The 20,525-nt window shown below is 44.3% G+C and overlaps 1 protein-coding gene across 2 annotated transcripts; it reads right to left on the reverse strand.

Annotated features, from left to right (window-relative positions):
* Positions 1-4,050: 4,050 nt before the first annotated feature.
* On the reverse strand, positions 4,051-20,056 carry RHBDD2 (rhomboid domain containing 2). 2 transcript variants are annotated; one of them, XM_090276856.1, is made up of 4 exons: positions 19,731-20,056; positions 17,336-17,743; positions 7,638-7,788; positions 4,051-5,023 (listed from the first exon to the last, which is right to left on the reverse strand). In XM_090276856.1, exons 1-4 carry the CDS (start codon positions 19,915-19,917, stop codon positions 4,660-4,662), a joined length of 1,110 nt encoding a protein of 369 aa, XP_090132982.1. In that variant the 5' UTR covers positions 19,918-20,056; the 3' UTR covers positions 4,051-4,659. The 2 variants fall into 2 exon arrangements, with proteins under 2 accessions (XP_090132982.1, XP_090132983.1); XM_090276857.1 differs by lacking the exon at positions 17,336-17,743 and having other exon boundaries at positions 19,731-20,044.
* Between the last annotated feature and the right edge of the window lie 469 nt (positions 20,057-20,525).

Raw genomic sequence — 20,525 nt, forward strand, 5'->3', positions numbered from 1 at the left:
ATGTGGTGACGAGAGGCAGTGGCAGCAGCAGAATGAGCACGGGTGGTCCCACATTCACGTGTGGTGGAAAAAATTGGGAGGGATACCTTGGCAGGCAGTGATCCCAGACCCACACAGTCCAGGGTTCTAGTGTCAGGAAGATAAATCCCCATAATTTCTGTCTGTAAAAACCAGTAGGGGTTGGGGCGGCAGAAGAAACTGCCGGATTTTCTGGAAACTTCGCTTAAAGGGCCTGTACAGTCTTAAAATGTATGCAAACCCACCCACTCTGGGATTCAACACCAGGGCAACAGCAGAAAGGGCAACAGTAGCATACAGGGGGTGAGTGAAGTGTCTGGAAACAGGGCCAGTGCCAGGCAAACCACCAGAAGCCAAGCAGCATCACAGTCCCCTCGGAACCCTCCTCCCACACACAGCTACAAAGGGGTGAAGTGGGTTGCCCCACCCTGGAGATTATCTAAGGCTCTGCTCCACACAATTTACAGGTGCCTGTTACAGGGAGTCAAAGCAGCTCTTCATAATACATAGAAACAAACACAGGGAGCCTGCCAAATTGAGAAGACAAATAAGTGTGGCCCAAATGAAAGAACAGAACAGAACCCCAGAAAAAGAATTAAATGAAATGGAGATAGCTAATCAGATGCAGAGTTCAAAACACTGGTGATCAAGATGCTCGAAGAACTCACTGAGTACGGCAACAACATAAAGGAAGAAATGAAGGTTATACTGAGTGAAATATAGAAAAATCTATAGGGCACCAACAGTGAAGGGGATGAAGCCATGATTCAAATCAATGATTTGGAACATAAGGAAGAAATAAACATTCAACCTGCACAGAATGAAGAAACAACAATTCAAAAAAAATGAGGATAGTGTAAGAAGTTTCTGGGACATCTCTAAATGTGACAAAATCTGAATCATAGGGGTGCCAAAGGAGAAGAGGAAGAGCAAGAAATTGAAAACTTAATTTGAGAGAACAATGATAGAAAACTTCCCTAATTGCTAAAGGAAATAGACATACAAGTCTAGGAAGCACAGAGAGTCCCAAACAAGTTGGACCCAAAGAGGACCACACCAAGACACATCATAATTAAAATGCCAAAGGTTAAAGATAAAGAGAGAATCTTAAAAGGAGCAGGAGAAAAGCAGAGAATTACCTACAAAGGAGCCTCCATAAGAGTGAGCTGATTTCTCAAAAGAAACTTGCAGGCAAAATGGGACTGGCAAGAAAGTATTCAAAGTGATGAAAAGCAAGGACCTACAACCTAGATTACTCTATCCAGCAAAGCTATCATTTAGAATGGAAGGGCATATAAAATGCTTCCCAGACAAGGTAAAGCTAAAGGAGTTCATCATCACCAAGTCATTTTTACTGAAATGTTAAAGGGACTTATTTAAGAAAAAGAAGATCAAAACCATGAACATTAAAAAGGCAACAAATTCAACAACCGAATCTAAAAAGAAAAAGAAAACTAGCCCTGGCTGGTGTGGCTCAGTGGATTGAACACCAGCCTGCAAACCAAAGGGTCACCAGTCTGATTCCCAGTCAGGGCACATGCCTGGGTTGTGGGCCGGGTCCCCATTTGGGGGTGTGCAAGAAGCAGCCACTCATTGTTTCTCTCCCTCTCTTTCTCCCTCCCCGCCCCTCTCTCTAAAAATAAATAAAATCTTTTAAAAAAAAATTAAGGAAACAAGCAGAACAGGAACAGAATTATAGATATGGAGATCATTTTGGAGGGTTATCAGCTGGGAGAGGAAAGGGGGAGAATGGGGTAAAAGGTGCAGGGATTAAAAAGCATAACTGGCCCTAGTTGGTGGCCCTGGCTGGTGTGGCTCAGTGGATTGAATGCCAGCCTGTGAACCAAGGAGTTGCTGATTCAGTTCCCTGTCAGGGCACATGCCTGGGTTGTGGGCCGGGTCCCCTGTTAGGGGTGTGCAAGGGGCAACTACATATTGATGTTTCTCTCCTCCCCTCTTTCTCCTTCCCTTTCCCTCTCTCTAAAAAAGTAAATAACTTCTTAAAAAAATAAAAGCATAATTGATAGGTATAAAACAGATGGGGATGTTATAGTATAGGAAATGGAGAAGCCAAAGAACTTATATGCAGAACCCATGGACATGAACTAAGGACAGGGCGTATTGCTGGAGGGAAAGGGGGGTACCAGGCAGAGGGGGCAAAGGAAGAAAAACTGGGACAACTGTAATAACATAATCAATAAAATATACTTAATTGGAAAAAAAGATGACATAAGTGGGTTACATGAAATCTGTTAGTGATAGATTAGGGAGGTGGGAGAAAGCAAAGCAGGGAAACTTCTGGGATTAGATAAAAAATAAATGATAGACACTTTTTATACATAGGTGGGTACAGGATAGTTAAGAGTCAACAACTAACTCAGTAACCATGAGGGGATTTGTGGCCTCCACTTTGGTGCTCTGGTGTGATGTCTGTTTTGAGGGGTCCAGAAAAAGGCAATTACTTTGACTTTCCAAAGGTATGTTATCGTAGATGCAAAAGACAACAGACAGGCTTAATTAAGATAAAGACTGACTTTTGTCAGGGAAGATTCTAGCGTAGGACATGACTACTTGGCATAAACTCCTTTTAGTTAATGAGTTTTCATTTCAGATCATTCTTTGGGGTCTTACTTTAGGTCTCTGAGTTAATAAGGTCACCATGCAGGCCTCCCCAGAGCTGTCAGGTTCAGCTTGTGGCCTTTTTTGTGCACACTAAGAACCAGTCTCAGAGCAGCAGTTGTGGCAGCGGCCCAACTCAGGGGCTGCTCCTGGCTGCTCTGCCAGCCCCATCCTGCCTCCCTGGAACCCCATTAGTAAAACCAGGGGCGGAGTAAATAGTTGGACTCAACGACCTCTGAGGACCCTCATAGGTCTGCTATTTGGGGACTTGAAAGAGGGCCCCCCAGCCAGACCATCTCCAACGTCCATGATTTCCACAGCTCTGCAGCAGTCCACACAAGCGATGATACCCTGCCACAGTGGGAGCAAATGGCTCTCATCTGCTTCTGGCTACAGGCCTGAGACTGGAGTGGAAGGAAAATGCCTAAGGGACACACAGCAGCCGGCATCCGAGTGACACTACAGGAAAGGCGTCAGGTGTGGTCGGAGACAGAGGTCCCAGGCCAGGCCCTGCTAGACCTGTGACTGTAGGCAAACCCCAGCTGTAGTCTGGGCACCTAACTCCTTGGCTGGCAAGCCTATTTCATAATCCAGCTGGGAAGTCACCCTCAGCTTCATCCTACACCTTCTTGTCTAGTACAGGCCACCAAGGTGCTTATAACTGCCCGCTCTCATCTGGGCTGGGTGGATTTGTACGTGTCTTATCCACTTCTGATACCCAGAACCTGTCAAAGAACCAGCCCAGAGCAGGCCACCCGGCCCCTGGAGTTGACAATGTCATGTGTTATGATACCCATGAAAACATCTGCAACTTGGAATGTTTTCCCAGCAGGATCCCACCATAAGGAGCTCTAGCTGATGGCTTATTAGAAGCCATGAGCTCTTCTCAGGCTGGTCAAGTATCTGTTGACTCACATTCCTGTCCTGTTCTGTGTGAGGAGCCACCCCCAACCCCAAACTACATTTCCTGGGCTCACTTGCCAAAAGGTTCCTGGTTAATTTGGCCCGTGCGAGACCCTAATTTTGGTGACAGGCAGAGAAACTAGGGGTCTTCTCCCCAACTCTTATTTCAGATGCTGTCGCTGCCAGGGCCTCTATCAGTCACTCTCTTGTATAAGGTCTTGCCAGGCAGCCCTTCATGTGGTGATTCCACTTGGAGCTCTGGTAACACCAGCTCCCTTCCTAAGCACAGTAGTGGCTTCCTGCTTTGTTAATCTCAAAGTTGCCAAACCTTCCTGTTTGCCCTTTCAACTCTGCCAGCACCTGCGCAACTTATTCCCTGTCAGATACCCACTGGGTGGAGGACGTTCGCCTGACTTGACCCCTGCTATCTCTCTCCTCTTTGCAATCATCCTCTATATCACCCCTGCCCTTCCCCAGCCAGACCACAAAGAGACCACAGACAACAGCAGGTTAGAGGCTGTTTCTTTATACAAAGGTAATCATTCAACATTATGGAACCACCAGCATGCTGCTGCAGTTCACATTGGTCCTCACCACCTCTGGGGCACAAGTCTTAAGGGGTGAGGAGTGGGCAGTCAAGGCAGGGGAGAAACACTACACAGGCCGGGGGACTGCCGAGCCCACCAGCTGGGAGCTCCAGAAGGGCAGACACACACAAACACCATACAATCAAGAGCACTATACACAGTGACAGGAAGAAAAGGCAGAGCTGGAACTAGTCACTGGCAGCCACTGACGACCAGGTATTCTTTGGGAGGCAGGACAGCAGGTGGGAGAAGCCCTGGGCCTGGAGCCAAGAAGCCCAGCTGTGCCACTAGAGAGCTAGGCGACTTCATGGAATCACAGTCTTGCTAATGCAGGTATAAACTGGGGACAATAAACTGTACTTCACAAAGTTGCCATGAGGATGAAATAAAGACATATATCAAAGTACTCAACACAGAGCCTGGCACATAGAGGTGTTCAATAAATACTTTTTTTTTGTCAAAAAAACCTTAGCTCAGAGAGGACCTTCTTCAGAATGCCCAAATGTAAGACAATCTCCCAAGAAATTTCCCATCAGGGGATCAGGACCCGTGAGCCCTCCTTGGAGCCTGCAGCCACTGGAGTGGGCAGGGTCCCGGAACATACAGTTCCAGGGCAGTTGAGGGGGGCAGGGGGCTGAACTCCTAAGGAGGCCCCTATGGAACCTGGGCAGACACTGGAGGGGTTAGGGGTTGTGCCAAAATGGTTCTGCACGTAACACAGGCCAGAGGCAGGCTGGTAGGGAGGCAGGCTGGGCATGTGCCCAGGACCTGGCACACAGGCTGGCCAGGAGGCTAGTTTCTGGCCACTGGTGTGCTGCATTTGGGCAACAGGGTGGCTCGGGGACAGGTGAGGGTGGCCGCTCTGCGTCGGGTAAGAGCCGGGCACAGGGTTCAGCCTGGAACAGAACAAGAGAAAATGGTCATTCAGCTAGAAATGCCAAGGCACACAGCACCCCCAGCTGTCATTCCACATGAGAAACACTTGGAGTCGCTGTACTGCTTACTATTACGACATGCTTTGGACATTTGCTCTACCTGGCTCTGAGTACCAAGTAGGGAGAAAGGTTAAACTCAACCAAACAGAAAACAGATACCCAGAGAGTGAAGGGCCCACTCACGGTCCTGCAGCAAGCCAGCAGGAAGAAGGGACATTGGGCTCATGACTGGGACCACCTGAGTGTAACCTACTCACAGCAGCTTGCAAACTGGATGGAGAGATGGGGACCAGATTACAGTAGTCAGTGGCTGGCTGAGCAATTCTACCCAAAGGGAGTGGATCCACCCCTGTGGGAAGGAGGGTGGGAAGGCTGTAATGGGTAACACAGGGCTTGGACCCAGGCCTTGTCTGCTGTGATATTTTCTACCTGTGATTTCAGGAAAAAACACTTGCAGCTCAAAGTCCTGGCTGGCAGAAACTGAAGTGACAGACGTGGGGAGCTTCTGTGCTGAGGTTAAAGACGCCACCATAGACACATGTGGGTGGGGCCATGAATGGAGACACAGCCTAAGGGTTTTATCCTCTGAACTTTTGTGCGAAGTTCCAAATATGGAAAACAAATGCCAATACCCCTAATGTCTGTTAGATGATTGGACTGAACCTGTATACATTTGAATTAAAACTTGACCTTATAAATTGAATGTACAAGTAGGTACAGACACAGGACACTTAACAGCACTTCTTCTGGGATATTTTAAAATGTAGTGATTTTGGCCTACCAAAAGCTTGACAAGAGCCTCCAGGGAGGCAAAGCTGTCCAAACAGCCATGTCACTGACCAAACACATGTGCTGCAATGTTGCCCGTGTGCCACTGTCAGTCCACCTGACACCATGTTCTACTCTGGGTGCCTGCAGCAGGCCAGGATAATGAGGGACCAAACACCATGAGCGACATGGAAGGAAATGAAAGTTACCATATCCTTCCACCAAGTCTGTTTGTCATAGTGAAGCAGGATCACACCTGGCACCAATGAGTCACAGTTACAGAGAGGTGACTGCAATTCAGCGTGGCAGAACTTTCTCACCAGGGGCTGCCTTGGAGAGTGAGCTCCCAGCCACCAGGGGGTATAAGGTTAATGTTGGGTGACCATGACCACTACCAGCTGATTAGAAGCAACTCTTTCATAGAGTGGGAGATTGCACTCGAGGACTCCATAAGTCCTCTTTAGATTTCATGAGAACAATTAAAAGCCAAAGAGCCATAATTCACTTCATATTTAAACAGTCTCCCACACATTTAGATCCCAGGAATTACTTGCCTGAAGCAAAGTGGGTGAATGTGCATTTCTGGTTTTTGCAGTTACACATTCTCCCAAACACGTGCCTTTAAAGAATGGTCGAAGGGCCCTGGCCGGTGGTGGCTCAGTTGGTGGGAGCATCATCCCGTAGACCAAAAGACTGTGGGTTCAATTCCCAGTCAGGGCACATACTCAGGTTGCAGGTTCAATCCCCAGTCAGGATACATACAGGAGGCAACCAATTAATGTTACTCTCTCTCTCCCTTCCTTTCTTTCTAAAAGTAATAAAAAAATGTCCTTGGATGAGGAATTTTAAAAAATTTTAAAACATCCTTATTTTTTTAAAAAATGGTCCAAAGGTCTTGAGCTGGTGAAGACTGAGAATCTCCACCTCCTGAAATAAGAGCAGCTTCCAATTTACTCCAAACCCTGTATCCAGGCAGGCAGAAGGGCAAAATTTACTCCACACATGGATTAAGCGTAGAAAAGGGCCACTGACATCTTGACTTCACAGTGAGTCAGTCCTTCCTCTCAGAGGAACTGCTGAAGGAAATAAAACCTCTTACAATGTGAGGTCTCAGCATGGACAGAAACCAGAGGACAAGAGGCCGGCAGTGTGGCAAAATGGAAAGGGAGTAAGGAAGACCTGGAAACAGGAGACCCTAGCTCTAGACTGAGTTCTCCTGCCTGTGTGACATGCAGAAAGACTCTTGTCCTCTTTGGGCCTCCTCTCTAAAAGGAAGGAATGAGGCTACAAGAGTTCTGAAGGCTTGCATAACACTCTTCATTGAGGGTTAATGAGCCTGGACTAGAAAACAGTAAACCTCACCTTCTCTTGCTGGGTGGCCAAGAAAACCCTGCTCTTCAGGTCTTGGGCTGTGCTACCTCCTAAGCCACTGAGTCAGCTGTGTGAATCGTCTGTGCTTCTTACCAATGTGCCACACTAAAGCCCAATGCGACCTGCAGAGTGCTGTCAGTGCTGAGGGTTGGTAATAACACTAGACAGGGCCACTTTCTGCCAGCCTGACACACGTCACATCAAGTGCTTTACGCACAAGTGCTTCTAATGCCTTCCCTTTCCCATTCCCACTCGTTCCCTACTTCAGATGCAGTTGAGCAGAATCTAGAGTACTCAAAAGACATCTGTGCATAGATTTCCCAGGCCCAGGGCTACCTACATCCTATACCTTTTTTTCCATGACACTGAACCAGTCGCACTTTCTATAGGCCCTGGAATTGCTTTAAGAATAAGATTTAAGAGTTCTGTAACTTACTTCCGGCTCTGGGCTGCCCTTCTTTCAGCTGCAGAGCCTGAGATGTACTTGAACATCGAAATCCTCTTCATAAGGCTGAAAGGGAACTTCTGGTCGAGCTTCAATGCTACTCGTTCGGAGAGGTCGAGGGAATAGCAGTACGTGAGACCATCTGAGGTTGGCATATTAAGTAAAATCGGAGGCAGCTAAAGAGAGGAGGGCTGAACACTCCCCAGAGAAGAATACAGGTTCCCACACTTATGAAACAGGGGCATTAGTGCCTTTTCCACCATAAATTCTAAGTGGAATTTCAAGCTCAAGGGAAAACATGAGTTGAGTTTTCATCCCCCATACCTCAGAGGGAACAGGACCCGACAAAAGGAGAGGGCAGATGGGTGTTAACATTTCCCCTTCCCCTATGCTAACCCTTCTTATTTCTTGAGCCCCTCTAACCCCTGCAATCAGTCATAAGCCAGCACACACTTCCATCCCTGCAGTGGGATGAGGCAGGAGGCTGTCCTAATACGTTATAAAGGGGACTGATTATCTTCTTGTACTTTTGTCCCAAATAGAAGGCACCTTGCCTCAATATGACTAAGTGAGCTTTATGTGGGCCTCTTTGGCAGTATTTCCTGCACAGTCACTGTCCCTAGTGATGAGATGACACTCTGGTCATCTGACCTGTGTCAGCCCACCATTACCTAGGTAGCCACAAAGATTCAGCCTTCGTCCATCCATCCTTTCAACAAATATTCACTGAACATCTAACATATACCAGGAACTAAGGAATAAGTAATAAGTGCCAGGCAAGGAGTAAGTAATTGGGGTAGAGTAAGTGGTGCTAAGCAAAATCCGATCTATGGAAGACCCTGCTGGGAACCCTAGCCTAATCCAGAGAGAGCATAGAAGACTTTCTCTATAGAAGGAACATGTATGCTGAACCTTAAATTGTAAGTACAGAGAAGGAAAACTCTGACTCCAAAAAACCTCCGCTGCCTTGCGGCATACCTCTTCAGGGGAAAGGCTAAGGGAGTAAACCCCGACAGAAAATCCGGAGCCGGAGTCCCTAAGGCGGTTTGACGTTGTAGTCAACACCGGCAACTCCTGCGGCGCACCTGAACCCAAGCTGTATCGACTCCGTCTTTCCCTTGGACCCTTCAGCTGCGAAGAGAGGGGGGGGTCTGCTGCATGGGCAACAGCAGACCCTCCATATTACCCTGCCCAGGCTCCTTAGCTTCAGCGTCATCGCATGATGTCGATTCAACACGGGAGGAGACAGATACCATGTCACTCCCGAGTCGGACTGCACAGCCATTCTCGGCGGTGCGGATAGACTCTTAAGAAGCTACACCATCGTCTCTCGAGACGGACGGCTGCCGACGACGACGAAATTGTAAGTAGCAATAGCTAGAAGAGTGGTGGTGGTGGTGGGGAGAAGACATCCCTACAGAAGCACAAAGATAACGTTGTTTCTTTAGGCAGTGTTCTTAACTTGAATGCTACTGGCATCTTCAGCAAGACAATTTTTTGCTGGACTGGACCATTTCACTCATTACAGAACATTTAGCATCCCTTGCCACCAGCCACTAAAAGGCAGCAGTAGCACCTGGTCATTGTGATAACCAAAAACTCACCTGTATATTTGTAAACTCTTTCAGGGAAGTACAATCTGTTTCCAAATTTTGATTCTTGGTAATAACCAACGCTATTAGGAAGTTGGAAGTTGTCATGACTGACGACTTCAGAATGATTTCAAGAAGTAGAATGACAGGTTCCTCTTTCAACTCTGATGAAGTAATATTACTAGACTAGTCTTCCCACCATAAATAATTATAAAACAGGATATATTATTTTACACAATAGTTTTCAGACTTTGGACAACAAACACTGCCAGGATGTGATACCTAAGAAAAGGGAAAGTGAGCCTCAAGATCAAGCTGGCTTTCTACCTGGAGGCACTTTCCCAACTACAGCATAGGAAGGGAAATCCAAGCACAGAACAGCATGTTTTTCTAAGCTGGAGAGAGACTTCAGAGAGGAAAAAGTCCCTGGGATTTACAGGTCAGAGTAATGGAGAGGAGGGAGCTGCTCATAGAAGGACCTCCAGAAATATACACAGGGGTTCCCTGAGTCTTTAGCTGAATACTAACATGCATATAAATAGGCTGAGACTCCTCAAGCCAGGCAAAGAGCAGCTACTAAGGAAACAGCAACTATAAGCTTAACGATTCTTGGAACTCACATAGGACAGGGACATGATCAAGTTTTAACAAGAGTAAAGGGAACTCACTGAACACCCAGGGCATACAGAAGAGACCTTCAAAAAGGCAATGCTTTAACAAGTAAATAAACTGCCTAGCAGAAAAAAACAACACTTTAAAGGAAAAGAACAAAATTCAGCCCTCAATAACATAGCATTCACAATGTACAGCATAAAATAAAAAATTACAAGTAAAGAAGAAAATAGGGTCCATAATTGGGAGGAAAATCAGTCAAAAGAAAAAGATCCAGAAATGACAAAGATGATGAAATTAACAAATATTTTTAAATAGCTTTCATAAATGTGTAAGTACATGTGTTTAAACAAAAACATAAATATAATGAAGAAACAGATAAATAATCTCAATACAGAAATAAAAAACTATAGCCCTAGCTGGTATGGATTGAGCGCCGGCTGCAAACCAAAGGGTCACCGGTTCAATTCCCAGTCAGGACACATGCCTGGGTTGCAGGCCAGGTCCCCAATTGGCGGTGTGCAAGAGGCAACCACACATAGATGTTTCTCTCCCTCTCTTTCTCCCTCCCTTCCCCGCTCTCTAAAAATAAATAAATAAAATCTTAAAAAAAAACACACCAAACTATAAAAAAGAACTGATGGAACCTCTTAAGCTGAAATAAGCAACATGACAAATAAAAAACTAACTAGATGGGTTTAATGGCAGAATAGACCCTGCAGAAGAAAAGATCATTGAACCTGAAGGCAGTGTGACAGAAATTATCAAAACTAAAATGTAAAGGAAAAAAAATCTAAAATATAAAAAAATAAAAGGAGCATCAAGGATCCATTGAACAGTATCAAGTAGTTTAACCTATGTGTAATTGGCATCCTAGGAGAGGAGAAACGAGGATAGAAAAAATTACTTGAAAATAAAGTAGGGAAAAAAATAAAGTGGAGGGAGAGGCTAAAAGATACACTTGAAAAAAATTACTTGAAAAAATGATACATGTATTTTTTTATGTGATAAAAACTCTAAACTCACATTTCCAAGATCAATGACTCCAGGCTGGGTAAACACAATGAAAATAACCCAAAGGCACACGATAAATATCTAGAAACTAATGATAAAGAAAAAATTGTGAACAGAACCATAGGAAAACAATGAATTAAACAGGAAAACAGTCAAAACGATCACTGATTTTTCATCAAAAACAATATAAACCAGAAGTAATGCAATGATATCTTTAAAAGTGAAAAGAGATCAGAGAAGGCTAAAATTCTATATTTAGTAAAATAAAGTCATTTTCAGATCATTGAAAGCTGAATTTGTCACCAGCATACCCACTATAAAAGAAATGTTAAAGAAAGTTCTTCAGGCTAAAGGAAAATAATATCAGATAGAAACTTGTATCTACACACAAAAAAATGATGAGAAATCGAAATGGTAAATATGTGAGTAAAAGTTGCTTTTTTAATTAAAAAAATACAATTGACTTTTTAAACCAAAAGTGACAGGATTAAAACAAAAGTAATAGGCCCTGGCGGAGTAGCTCAGTTGGTTAGAGCACTGTTCCCATATGGCAAGGATGTAGGTTCAATCCCTGGTCAGGGCACATACAAAAAGCAATCAATGGACTTCTGGCTAAGATGGAGGCCGAGATAGACATGCCGAATCTCCCTCCACAACTAAGAAGGAATACAACTACCTCAGGACTAGAGACAATGAGAAGTTCCAGAAAATCAAGCTGCATGGAAGTCCAACAAAGATATAAAGAAGAAATACTCATCCAGACAGGTAGGAGGGGCGGAGCCAGGGTGGAGAGGACGCAGTGTGGTTGTGGCGGCGGCGGCGGCAGCAGCAGTAGCAGCGGTGGCAGGCTGGCAGAAAGCACAGTCACATGTTTTATAAAGTAGGAAGAAATGCCTGGGGATCGCTCCCAGCACCAGACCAGACCACGCAGCTAAAGTTCCAGCGCCAGGGGAAAAATAAAGCCTCACTGCTTCTGACTGTTTAAACCAATGGGAGTTGGGGAGGAGGCAAAAACTGCTGGTCTCTCAGCAGAGTCTGCTTGTTTAAAGGGCCCTCATGATCCTAGAACGTTGGCAGACCCACCCACTTTGGAAACGATGGCTGGGGCAATAGCTAGAGAGGCGCCAGACCCATATGGAAGTAAAGAAATGCCTGGAAAAGGGACTAGTGCTGAGCAAGCGGCATTGTTCCCACTTGGACCCCTCTCCCACATACAGCACCACAACATAGTGAAACAGGTTGCCCACACTGACGAATACCTAAGGCTCTGCCCCTTATAACATAACAGGTGCGACAGCACTACCTAAGACAACGAGGCAAACAAACACAGGTGCCTGTCAAGATGAGGACACAGAGAAGTATGGCACAAAAGGGGAATGGATCAAGGTTCCAGTGGGAGAGCTAAGCAATGAGGAGATAGCCAGCCTAACAGATATAGAGTTCAAAACACCTGTGATAAAGGTGCTCACAGGCTTGACAGATATACTTACGTATGGCAATCGCATAAGGGAAGAAGTGAAGGATATGCTAAATAAAACGAAGGAAAATCAGTACAAAAGCAATGGTGAAGGGAAGGAAACCAGGGTTCAAATCAATGATTTGGAACATAAGAAATAAACAGTCAACCAGGACAGAATGAGGAAACAAGAACTGAAAAAACTGAGGAGGCATAGGAACCTCTGGGCCAACTTTCAATGTGCCAACATCCGAATCATAGGGGTGCCAGAAGGAGAAGAGGGAGAGCAAGAAATTGAAAACTTATATGAAAAAATAATGAAGGAAAACTTCCCTAATTTGGTGAAAGAAATAGACATACAAGTCCAGGAAGCACAGAGAGTCCCAAAGAAGCTAGACCCAAAGAGGACCACACCAAGAACATCATGATTAAAATACCAAAGATAAAAGATAAAGAGAGAATTTTAAAAGCAACAAGGAAAAAGCAGAGTTACCTATAAAGGGATGCCTATAAGACAATCAGCTGATTTCTCAAAAGAAACTCTGCAGGCAAGAAGGGACTGGCAAGAAGTATTCAAGGTGATGAAAAGCAAGGACTTAAACCAAGATTACACTATCCAGCAAAGCTATCATTTAGAATGAAAGGGCAGATAAAGTGCTTCCCAGACAAGGTAAAGCTGAAGGAGTTAATCATCACCAAGTCCTTATTATATGAAATGTTAAAGGGACTTATTTAAGAAAAAGGAGATCAAAATTATGAACATTAAAATGACAACAAACTCACAGCTATCAACAACTGAATCTAAAAAATAAAAACAAAATCCAACTAAGCAAAAGAATAGGAACAGAATCATAGGTATAGGGATGATTTGGAGGGTTATCAGCTGGAAGGGGGAAGGGGGAGAAATGGGGAAATGGTGCAGGGATTAAGAAGCATAATTGGTTGATACAAAATAGACAGGAGGAAGTTAAGGATAATATAGGAAAGGGTGAAGCCAAAGAACTTATATGCATGACCCATGGACATGAACTAAGAGGGGGTGGGATTGCTGGAGGGAATCGGGTACTGGGTGGAGGGAAGCAAAGGGAAAAAGAAATTGGGACTGCTGTAACAATATAATCAATAAAATATACTTAAAAAGAAAAAAAAGAAGCAATCAACAGAGGCATAAATAAGTGGAACAACAAATTGATGTCTCTCTCTCTCTCAATAAATAAAATTAAAAAGAAAAATAACAGCAATGTATTATGAGGTTTATAACATGTAGAAGTAAAATGTATGACAATAACACAAAGGAGGCCTTCCGGCCAAGATGGAGGCATAGACCGACATGCTCTGCATGCTCTGTCTCCCTCTACAACTAAGAAGGATTACAACTACTGCAAAACTAAAAATAATAATAAGTTCCTGAAAATAAAGCTACATGGAAGTCCAACGTATGAAGTCATAAACAAGTGGTGCTCGTCTGGACGGGTAGGAAGTGCGAGCCCACGGCTGAGAAAGATCGAACTGTGCTGGAGGCGGCAGCCGCAGCAGCGAACAGCGGGACCCGGTAAGCAGACACCCGTATTTAGTGGGGAGGAGAGAAGCGCCTGGGAGCCAGCCCCGGCTGCAGACAGATCCATCGGCTCGCAATTCCAATATCCAGGAAGGCAGACCTCATTGGGAGGCCTCAGTGGAGAGTAACAGCAGGAATCCATCTTTGACCCCTGCCCCCACGCAAAGTGCCACAGGGTGGTGAGAAAGGTTGCCAGGTTGTGACGAGCACATGGGGCTCCGCCCAATATAGCATAGGAGGTGTGACAGCGCCCCGCACAAGAAGGAAAGATAAACGAAAGGGTCAGAATACCAGAATTAATAATTGAAATACCAATCACACAGCTAACAAAAAAACAAATAAAAGCCTTGACCGGTGAACAAATAGCAAATTTTTCTGAGGCTCAGTTCAGAGCTATAGTTATAAGACAGCTTACAGACCTAACAGCGGGGCTGGATCAAGACAGGGAAGGAATGAAGGCTAGCCCCGCTGAAATGAACAAAAAAACATACAAGTGGTGGGGAAGGGAAAGCCACGGATCAAATTAACAAATCGGAACATTGGGAGGGAACAAAGAGACAATCAGTGCAGAAAGAGGAAACAAAAAGTGAGAAATATGAGAGGCTCAGAAACCTCTGGGACAGCTATAAGCAATCGAACATTCAAATTATCGGACTGCCAGAGGGTAAAGAAGAAGAACTAGAAATGGAAAAACTATGTGAAAAAATAAAGAAGCAGAACTTCCCTAACTTGGGGAAGCAAATGAACTTACAGGTCCAGGAAGCACAGAGAGTTCTGGATAGGTTGGACCCAGGAAGGACCACACCAAGACACATTATCATCAAAATGTCAAAAATTAAAGATAAAGAGAGAATCTTAAAAGCAGCAAGAGAGAAGAGAAGTATTGTGTACAGAGGGGTCCCAATTAGACTATCAGCGGATTTCTCAAAGGAGACTTTACAGGCAAGAAGGGACTGGCAAGAAATATTCAAAGTAATGAAAAGCAGAAACCTACAACCATGATTACTCTATCCAGCGAAGCTGTCATTCAGGATAGAAGGGCAGAGAAAGTGTTTCCAGGACAAAGTAAAACTGAAGGAGTTTGTTAGATCCAAACTACTGTTATATGAGATGTTAAAGGGACTGGTTTAGAAGAAGGAGGATCAAAACTATGAACATTAAAATGAAACCTGTATCACAACAACCAACAGCAGAAGCTAGGGAATCGAAACAAAGGCAAACTAAGTAGGCAACAAGAGGGGAAAAAGAATTATAGGTACGGGGAACATATTGGGGGGAGGTCAATGGGTAGGGGGAAGGGGGAAAAGGGAGGGAGATGATGCAGGAATTAAGAAGCATAGTAGGAGGGAGTGGAGTAGACAGGAAGATATTGAGAAGAACCATATGCACAACCAATGGGCATGAACTAAGGGGGGGGGACAATTGGAGGGAGGGGGGAGCAGGTGGGAAAGAAATTGGGACAACTGTAACAGCATAATCAATAATAAAAAATTTAAAAAAAGAAAAAAAATAACACAAAGGATAAAAAAAAGAAAAACAAATACAATACTATAAGATTCTTACATACAAAGTGGTATACAGGGTGGGACAAAAGTAGGTTTACAGTTATTTTTATGGAAAATAACACAATGAACAAATAATAATACAAGAATAAACTCTGTTTCATGCACTCGCAACTGTAAACCCACTTTTGCCCCACTCTGTATTATCTGAAAGGACTCTGCGATAAACTAAAAATGTTTATTGTAAATTCTAAAGCAACTACTAAAAAAATAAAACAAAGAAGTTAATAATCAGAGAAGATAAAATACTAAAAAAGTGTAATTGAAGGCAGAAGATGAAAAAAAGAACATTTGGGACAAAAAATCCCCAAACTGGTAGACTTAAATCTCAACCATATTGAGAATTACACTAAATGTAAATGAGCTAATCATGCCATTTAAAAGGCAAAGTTGGAGAACCGACTATATGCTAGCTGTAAGACACATGCCTCAAATATAAAGACACATTTTTTTTTAAAGGATGGAAAAATATATACCATGTAAATCCCAATTTTAAGAAAGCTAAAAGATGGAATAATTATATTAGTATCAGAAAACAAAGACATAGGGGCAAAGAAGAGTAACAGAGATTCAAGGGTCAACTTCATAATAATAAAGGGGGAACTCATTAAGATGACACTATAATCCTAACCATGTATACATCCAATAATAGAGTTTCAAAAAATACTTGAAGCAAAAACTGACAAGAACTGAAAAGAAAAATCAGACAAATCTACAATTTTAGTTCGAGACTTTAACATCCTTCACAGTAACTGAGAGAATAACTATAAGGATATAAAAGGCCTGAACAACATTAACACCTTGACTTAACTGACATATATCCACCAACGGCAGAATGCACATCCTTTTCACATACACATAGAACATGCATCAAGATGTACCAAATGCTGGAATAGAACTTATTTAAAAGCACTGTAATATTGCAAAGGATGTGTCTACCTTATGAAATAAAATTAGAAATCAGTAACAAAAAGAAATCTGGAAAATCACTGAATATTTAGAAATTAAACAATAAATAATAAATAATCCCTGGGTCAAAGAAGAAATCCCAAGGAAAATTAGAAAATACTTTTAACTGAGTGATGGTAACACATTGTATGAAAATTTGTGGGCTGTAGCTGAAGTAGTGCTTACAGGGGAATATATAGGTTTAAGTTTTCATTAGAGAAAAGGTTTAAAATCAATAAAATAAAATTAAAAAATTATAGCTATGTTATCAATGTGTATTTATTTATACACTACCTACCCTAATAGCTAATTGAATCACAGAAGAAGATTTTAGGAATGCACCTATCTACCCCTACACTACCAATTCTGATGTTTAAAAAAAGTAATCTACTTTGTATTTTAGATTTTCCCCCCTAATAGCCAGAATATTTAGACAAGGGATGTAAGGCTTATCCTAAATTTTTAACCACTCATATAGTAAAAACCTCTCATTAAAAAAAGGTTGTTTTTTTATTTTTCCCCTGAGAAAAAGACTAAACCAAACAAAAACTAAAATAAACAAACCTATGTTTCCTATTGTTTTCATGGAACTTCTCCACCTCATGGGTATTTCAGATTCTTCCAATGAAAACTCTTAACATAATTAGTCAAATGTACATTTACACCTTACTTTACAAGGAAAAATATCCAATCAGACTATTTTACTAACTGGTAGTACTAAGCTGGCATGAAGAGATAGCTATATTGATGTTTTCCAGATGAGGAAATTCTGGCCTAGAAGAGAAGCGACCCACCCAAGGCCACATGGCTTTCAAAGCTCAAGCTAGAACCCATATTACCTACATCTGAGCCCACGGGTCTATCTCCATGACCCCCTGCTCAGACCCTCTAACTTGGTTCACCCTTTGGGATGTAATCATTCTGCAATTCCCTTCTAGGAAGGATACATGCTAGCCCAACTCCAAGTCCACAGACATTACTGAGAAAAGAGGTCTGGGGAATGAGCCAGGAGGCACATAGCAGGAGCCACGGCACCAGCATCGAGGGTACAACCACGCCAAACACCAGGGCCCGCCTCATCCGAGAGCGGATAGTGCTCACTCCCAGCATGGCAAAGGCCACTGGGGTAAAACCTTTGGCGTCCTCCACTTCCCCCAGCTTCGACAGTGATGACACAGCCTCAAACGACAGGAAGATGATAGCGGTGATGAGCGCGAAGATCACGGTGAAGAAGCAGTGGCGGACGGTGCCCACGGTTCTCTCAAAATTGCCAGCAAAGCGCCAGATGATGACAGCACCACAGAGCAGGGAGACGGGATTCTCATAGACAAAGATGTAGGTCACCAGCCTGTAAACTGCAGAGGGAGTTGGGTTAGAGGCCTGACAGAGGGTTGCTCCAAGGTGGGAAAGGCAGGTTACAACCCTGAGCAGCCCCACAATATAGCACTAGGAGCCAGTGAAAATCAGCCAGAAGCCAACATAAGCAGTGGGAAGGAACAATGAAGATCCCAAGATTCAAAGTAAAGGCATGAATTCTAAATCCTTGCTCTTTCCCACACCTGGAGTAAGTCTTATCAGTGACTGATATCCATGTGGAAAAAAAATAACACTTTTTAGCATGGGATGGTCTTTGAATTTGTAATTTGTGCTTTATGCCCCTTTTTTAGTTTTTAATACTGACCTATCTCACCAGGCAGTTTGAGGGTTAATTAATTGAAACAGCTTCAGGGTGGATTGAGTGGGTGTCCCTTAACACTCTGTGTGCCAGTCTCCTCGGCTGTAATCCTGACCTCTCCTTCCATAGTGGCTGTTCAGAGGAAGAAAAAAGGGACCATGAATTATTTTGCACCTCTAAAGATTATCACTATAATCTAAATAAAAGATATAAAAATTATATCACTAATAATATAGATATAAAATTCAGAAGTCTTCCTTGAAAGTGCTTACCCAATCCTGTTTTATGTGCAATAAGACAGCAAAGAATTTCACTTTTATTTTTCTAAAAGCAGTCATCCCATGTACTTTTATGTCCTTGTAGGCCAGAACAATAAACTGAAGGAGGGGGACTGATGAAGTGGCAGTAATATTGGACTTGGGAGCCTAAAGACTTGGAGTGGAATCCTGGCTCTATCATGTATAGGCTGGCTAAACTTAGTCAAGTCACAGGCCCTCTTAGCTTCAGTTTTCTTTTTGTGAAGTAACGGGTTATACTTGAGACCTTTCAAGGTCTTTTATGTGTCTAATACTCGCATGCTCACAACCCCCACACTGTAAATTAAAGAAATAAAGGGAGCTCAGTTTAGGCTGACATTTTGCATCTGTCATGAATGCTCCACCTCCTGTAAGGGGTGGAAGAAAGTTTTGGATTTGAGCAGGGAGGCAGGCTATGATCCTCAGTCAGGCCATCTCTGTTAGTTTTCATTATCCAAACTTCATTATTTGTTGGATACTTCCAAAATTAAAACTCCAAGTACAAATGTGAAAATGCCAGAAGCAACTCTATATGATCTGAGCATTATATACCCCAAAGCTCCAGTTCCAAAACATCACACAGTAAAAAGAAAAACCTGGTTCTGTCTCAACTGTATGACCCAATAGCTCTGTGATTCTCTGCATTAAGCCTCAGCCTCACCTAAATAATAAGCAATAATAAAGCCTACCTCATGGGATCTCGAGAGGATTAAATGAGTTTAATGCATGTGAGTGTGCTCTGCAAGAAAGCAAGTCATATAAATTCCCCATTTTCCTCCCCAGAAAAGAATGGAATATTAGGAGCAGATGTTTATACTTATTGGTCTGCAAATTTCTCTCCCCTGAAGAAAATAAAACACGTCTCCCAAACGTGTAAGATGCCCTTTCCCCATGAGCTGGGAATCTGAGCCAGGACTGAGCTACAAACAAAGAAGCAGAAGAAATGCTACAAGGATAGCCACAAATAAATCTCTAATGTCTTGATGAAGGCGAGAGAGAGAAAAAAAAAAAAATTCTATGGGAGTTAAGCCCTACAGCAGATGTAAGTGTGTATGTGACAAGGGAGAGGGGAGGAAAAATCCCTCCTCAGAGAGCGAGCATGGGTGAATATATGGGGGGCTTCACCAGTCCGGGGGCGACAGGGAAGGGAACAAATTAGGATAGGGAAAGGTTCCAATGATGACGAAGATGGGGCTAAGGAAAGACAAAGACGGGGAATACGGGGCTGGTCCTCGCGTGGACAGAATGACGATGGATACGAAGTAGCTGGAGGTAAGGCCTGATGGCGCGGGCGCTGGAGGCCGAAGCCCAGAGGCTGGCGAGGTGGGAGGAAAAGGGGCTGACACAGGGGCCCGGCCTCCTCCCGCTCACCTTGCCAGTTGCGCAGGCAATCGGACCCTAGCGAGAGGCCCGAGGGTGGCAGGGGCGGCTGCTGCAGGAACAGGCGGGGCCCGGACACCAGTAGCGAGAGCAGCGCGGTGAGGAAGGTGGCGGATGGCACCTCGGGGCACAAGAACCAGCTCCGACAGGCGGGTTCCGAGACCGCCACGGCCGCCATAGCTCCCGGGCCGGTAGGGCGCAGAATTCTCTCCCGCTCCTTCCGCCTCCCTACTGCTGTCTCCCCTAGCAACTGCGGCGGAGGCGGCCGGAAGCCCCGCCTCTCCCAGGCCTTTGCCCAATCCAGTCGCGCGGATCAGTATTCTCCTCACGCAGGCTGCAGCAGGGAGTCCTGTACGGGTCGTCTACTTGCTTCAGCTTGTGCCCCCGCTGGGCTCCAGAGCCGGAGCTGTTTCAGGACCCTGGGTTTGGATTTCACCGTCTCCGCTCTAGATAGCTAATGACTATTGTTCCTTGTGGTTTGCAGAGCTCGCGTGAGTGCTCTTCTGTCACTCCCCCCCTCCCTCCCGCTCCGTACACACGCACTTCCCTTATCTATATTTATCCCCGTTAAGTGGATAAGGAAACGGAGGTCTGGGGAGGTCCGTGGGTAATTCAGTTAAAAGGCAAAGATGGAATTAGAACTCCGGTCCTCCCACCGCTAAGGAACAGGCAGGGGTCCCGGACACCTATGCTATGGCCTGGATTTGGCCAAGAGTACGGCTGGGGCAGCTTCCGGTGCCTGGGTATGAGAGGCAGGAGCCTGAGACTCGAGTGGGATCCTATGAA

Source organism: Furipterus horrens, unplaced genomic scaffold (assembly GCF_987537825.1).
Source record: "Furipterus horrens unplaced genomic scaffold, mFurHor1.1.pri manual_scaffold_5, whole genome shotgun sequence".
NCBI lineage: Eukaryota > Metazoa > Chordata > Mammalia > Chiroptera > Furipteridae > Furipterus > Furipterus horrens.

Excerpts from the sequence above, each read along its gene's own strand:
- RHBDD2 (XM_090276856.1), bottom strand. The coding sequence starts at position 19,917 with ATGGCGGCCGTGGCGGTCTCGGAACCCGCCTGTCGGAGCTGGTTCTTG. Across the intron at positions 7,789-17,335 it reads ACTTGGAGTTGGGCTAGCAT|ATGGTCTCACGTACTGCTAT; the intron begins GTATCCTTCCTA and ends TGCCAACCTCAG. Across the intron at positions 5,024-7,637 it reads AGGGCAGCCCAGAGCCGGAA|GCTGAACCCTGTGCCCGGCT; the intron begins GTAAGTTACAGA and ends GTTCTGTTCCAG.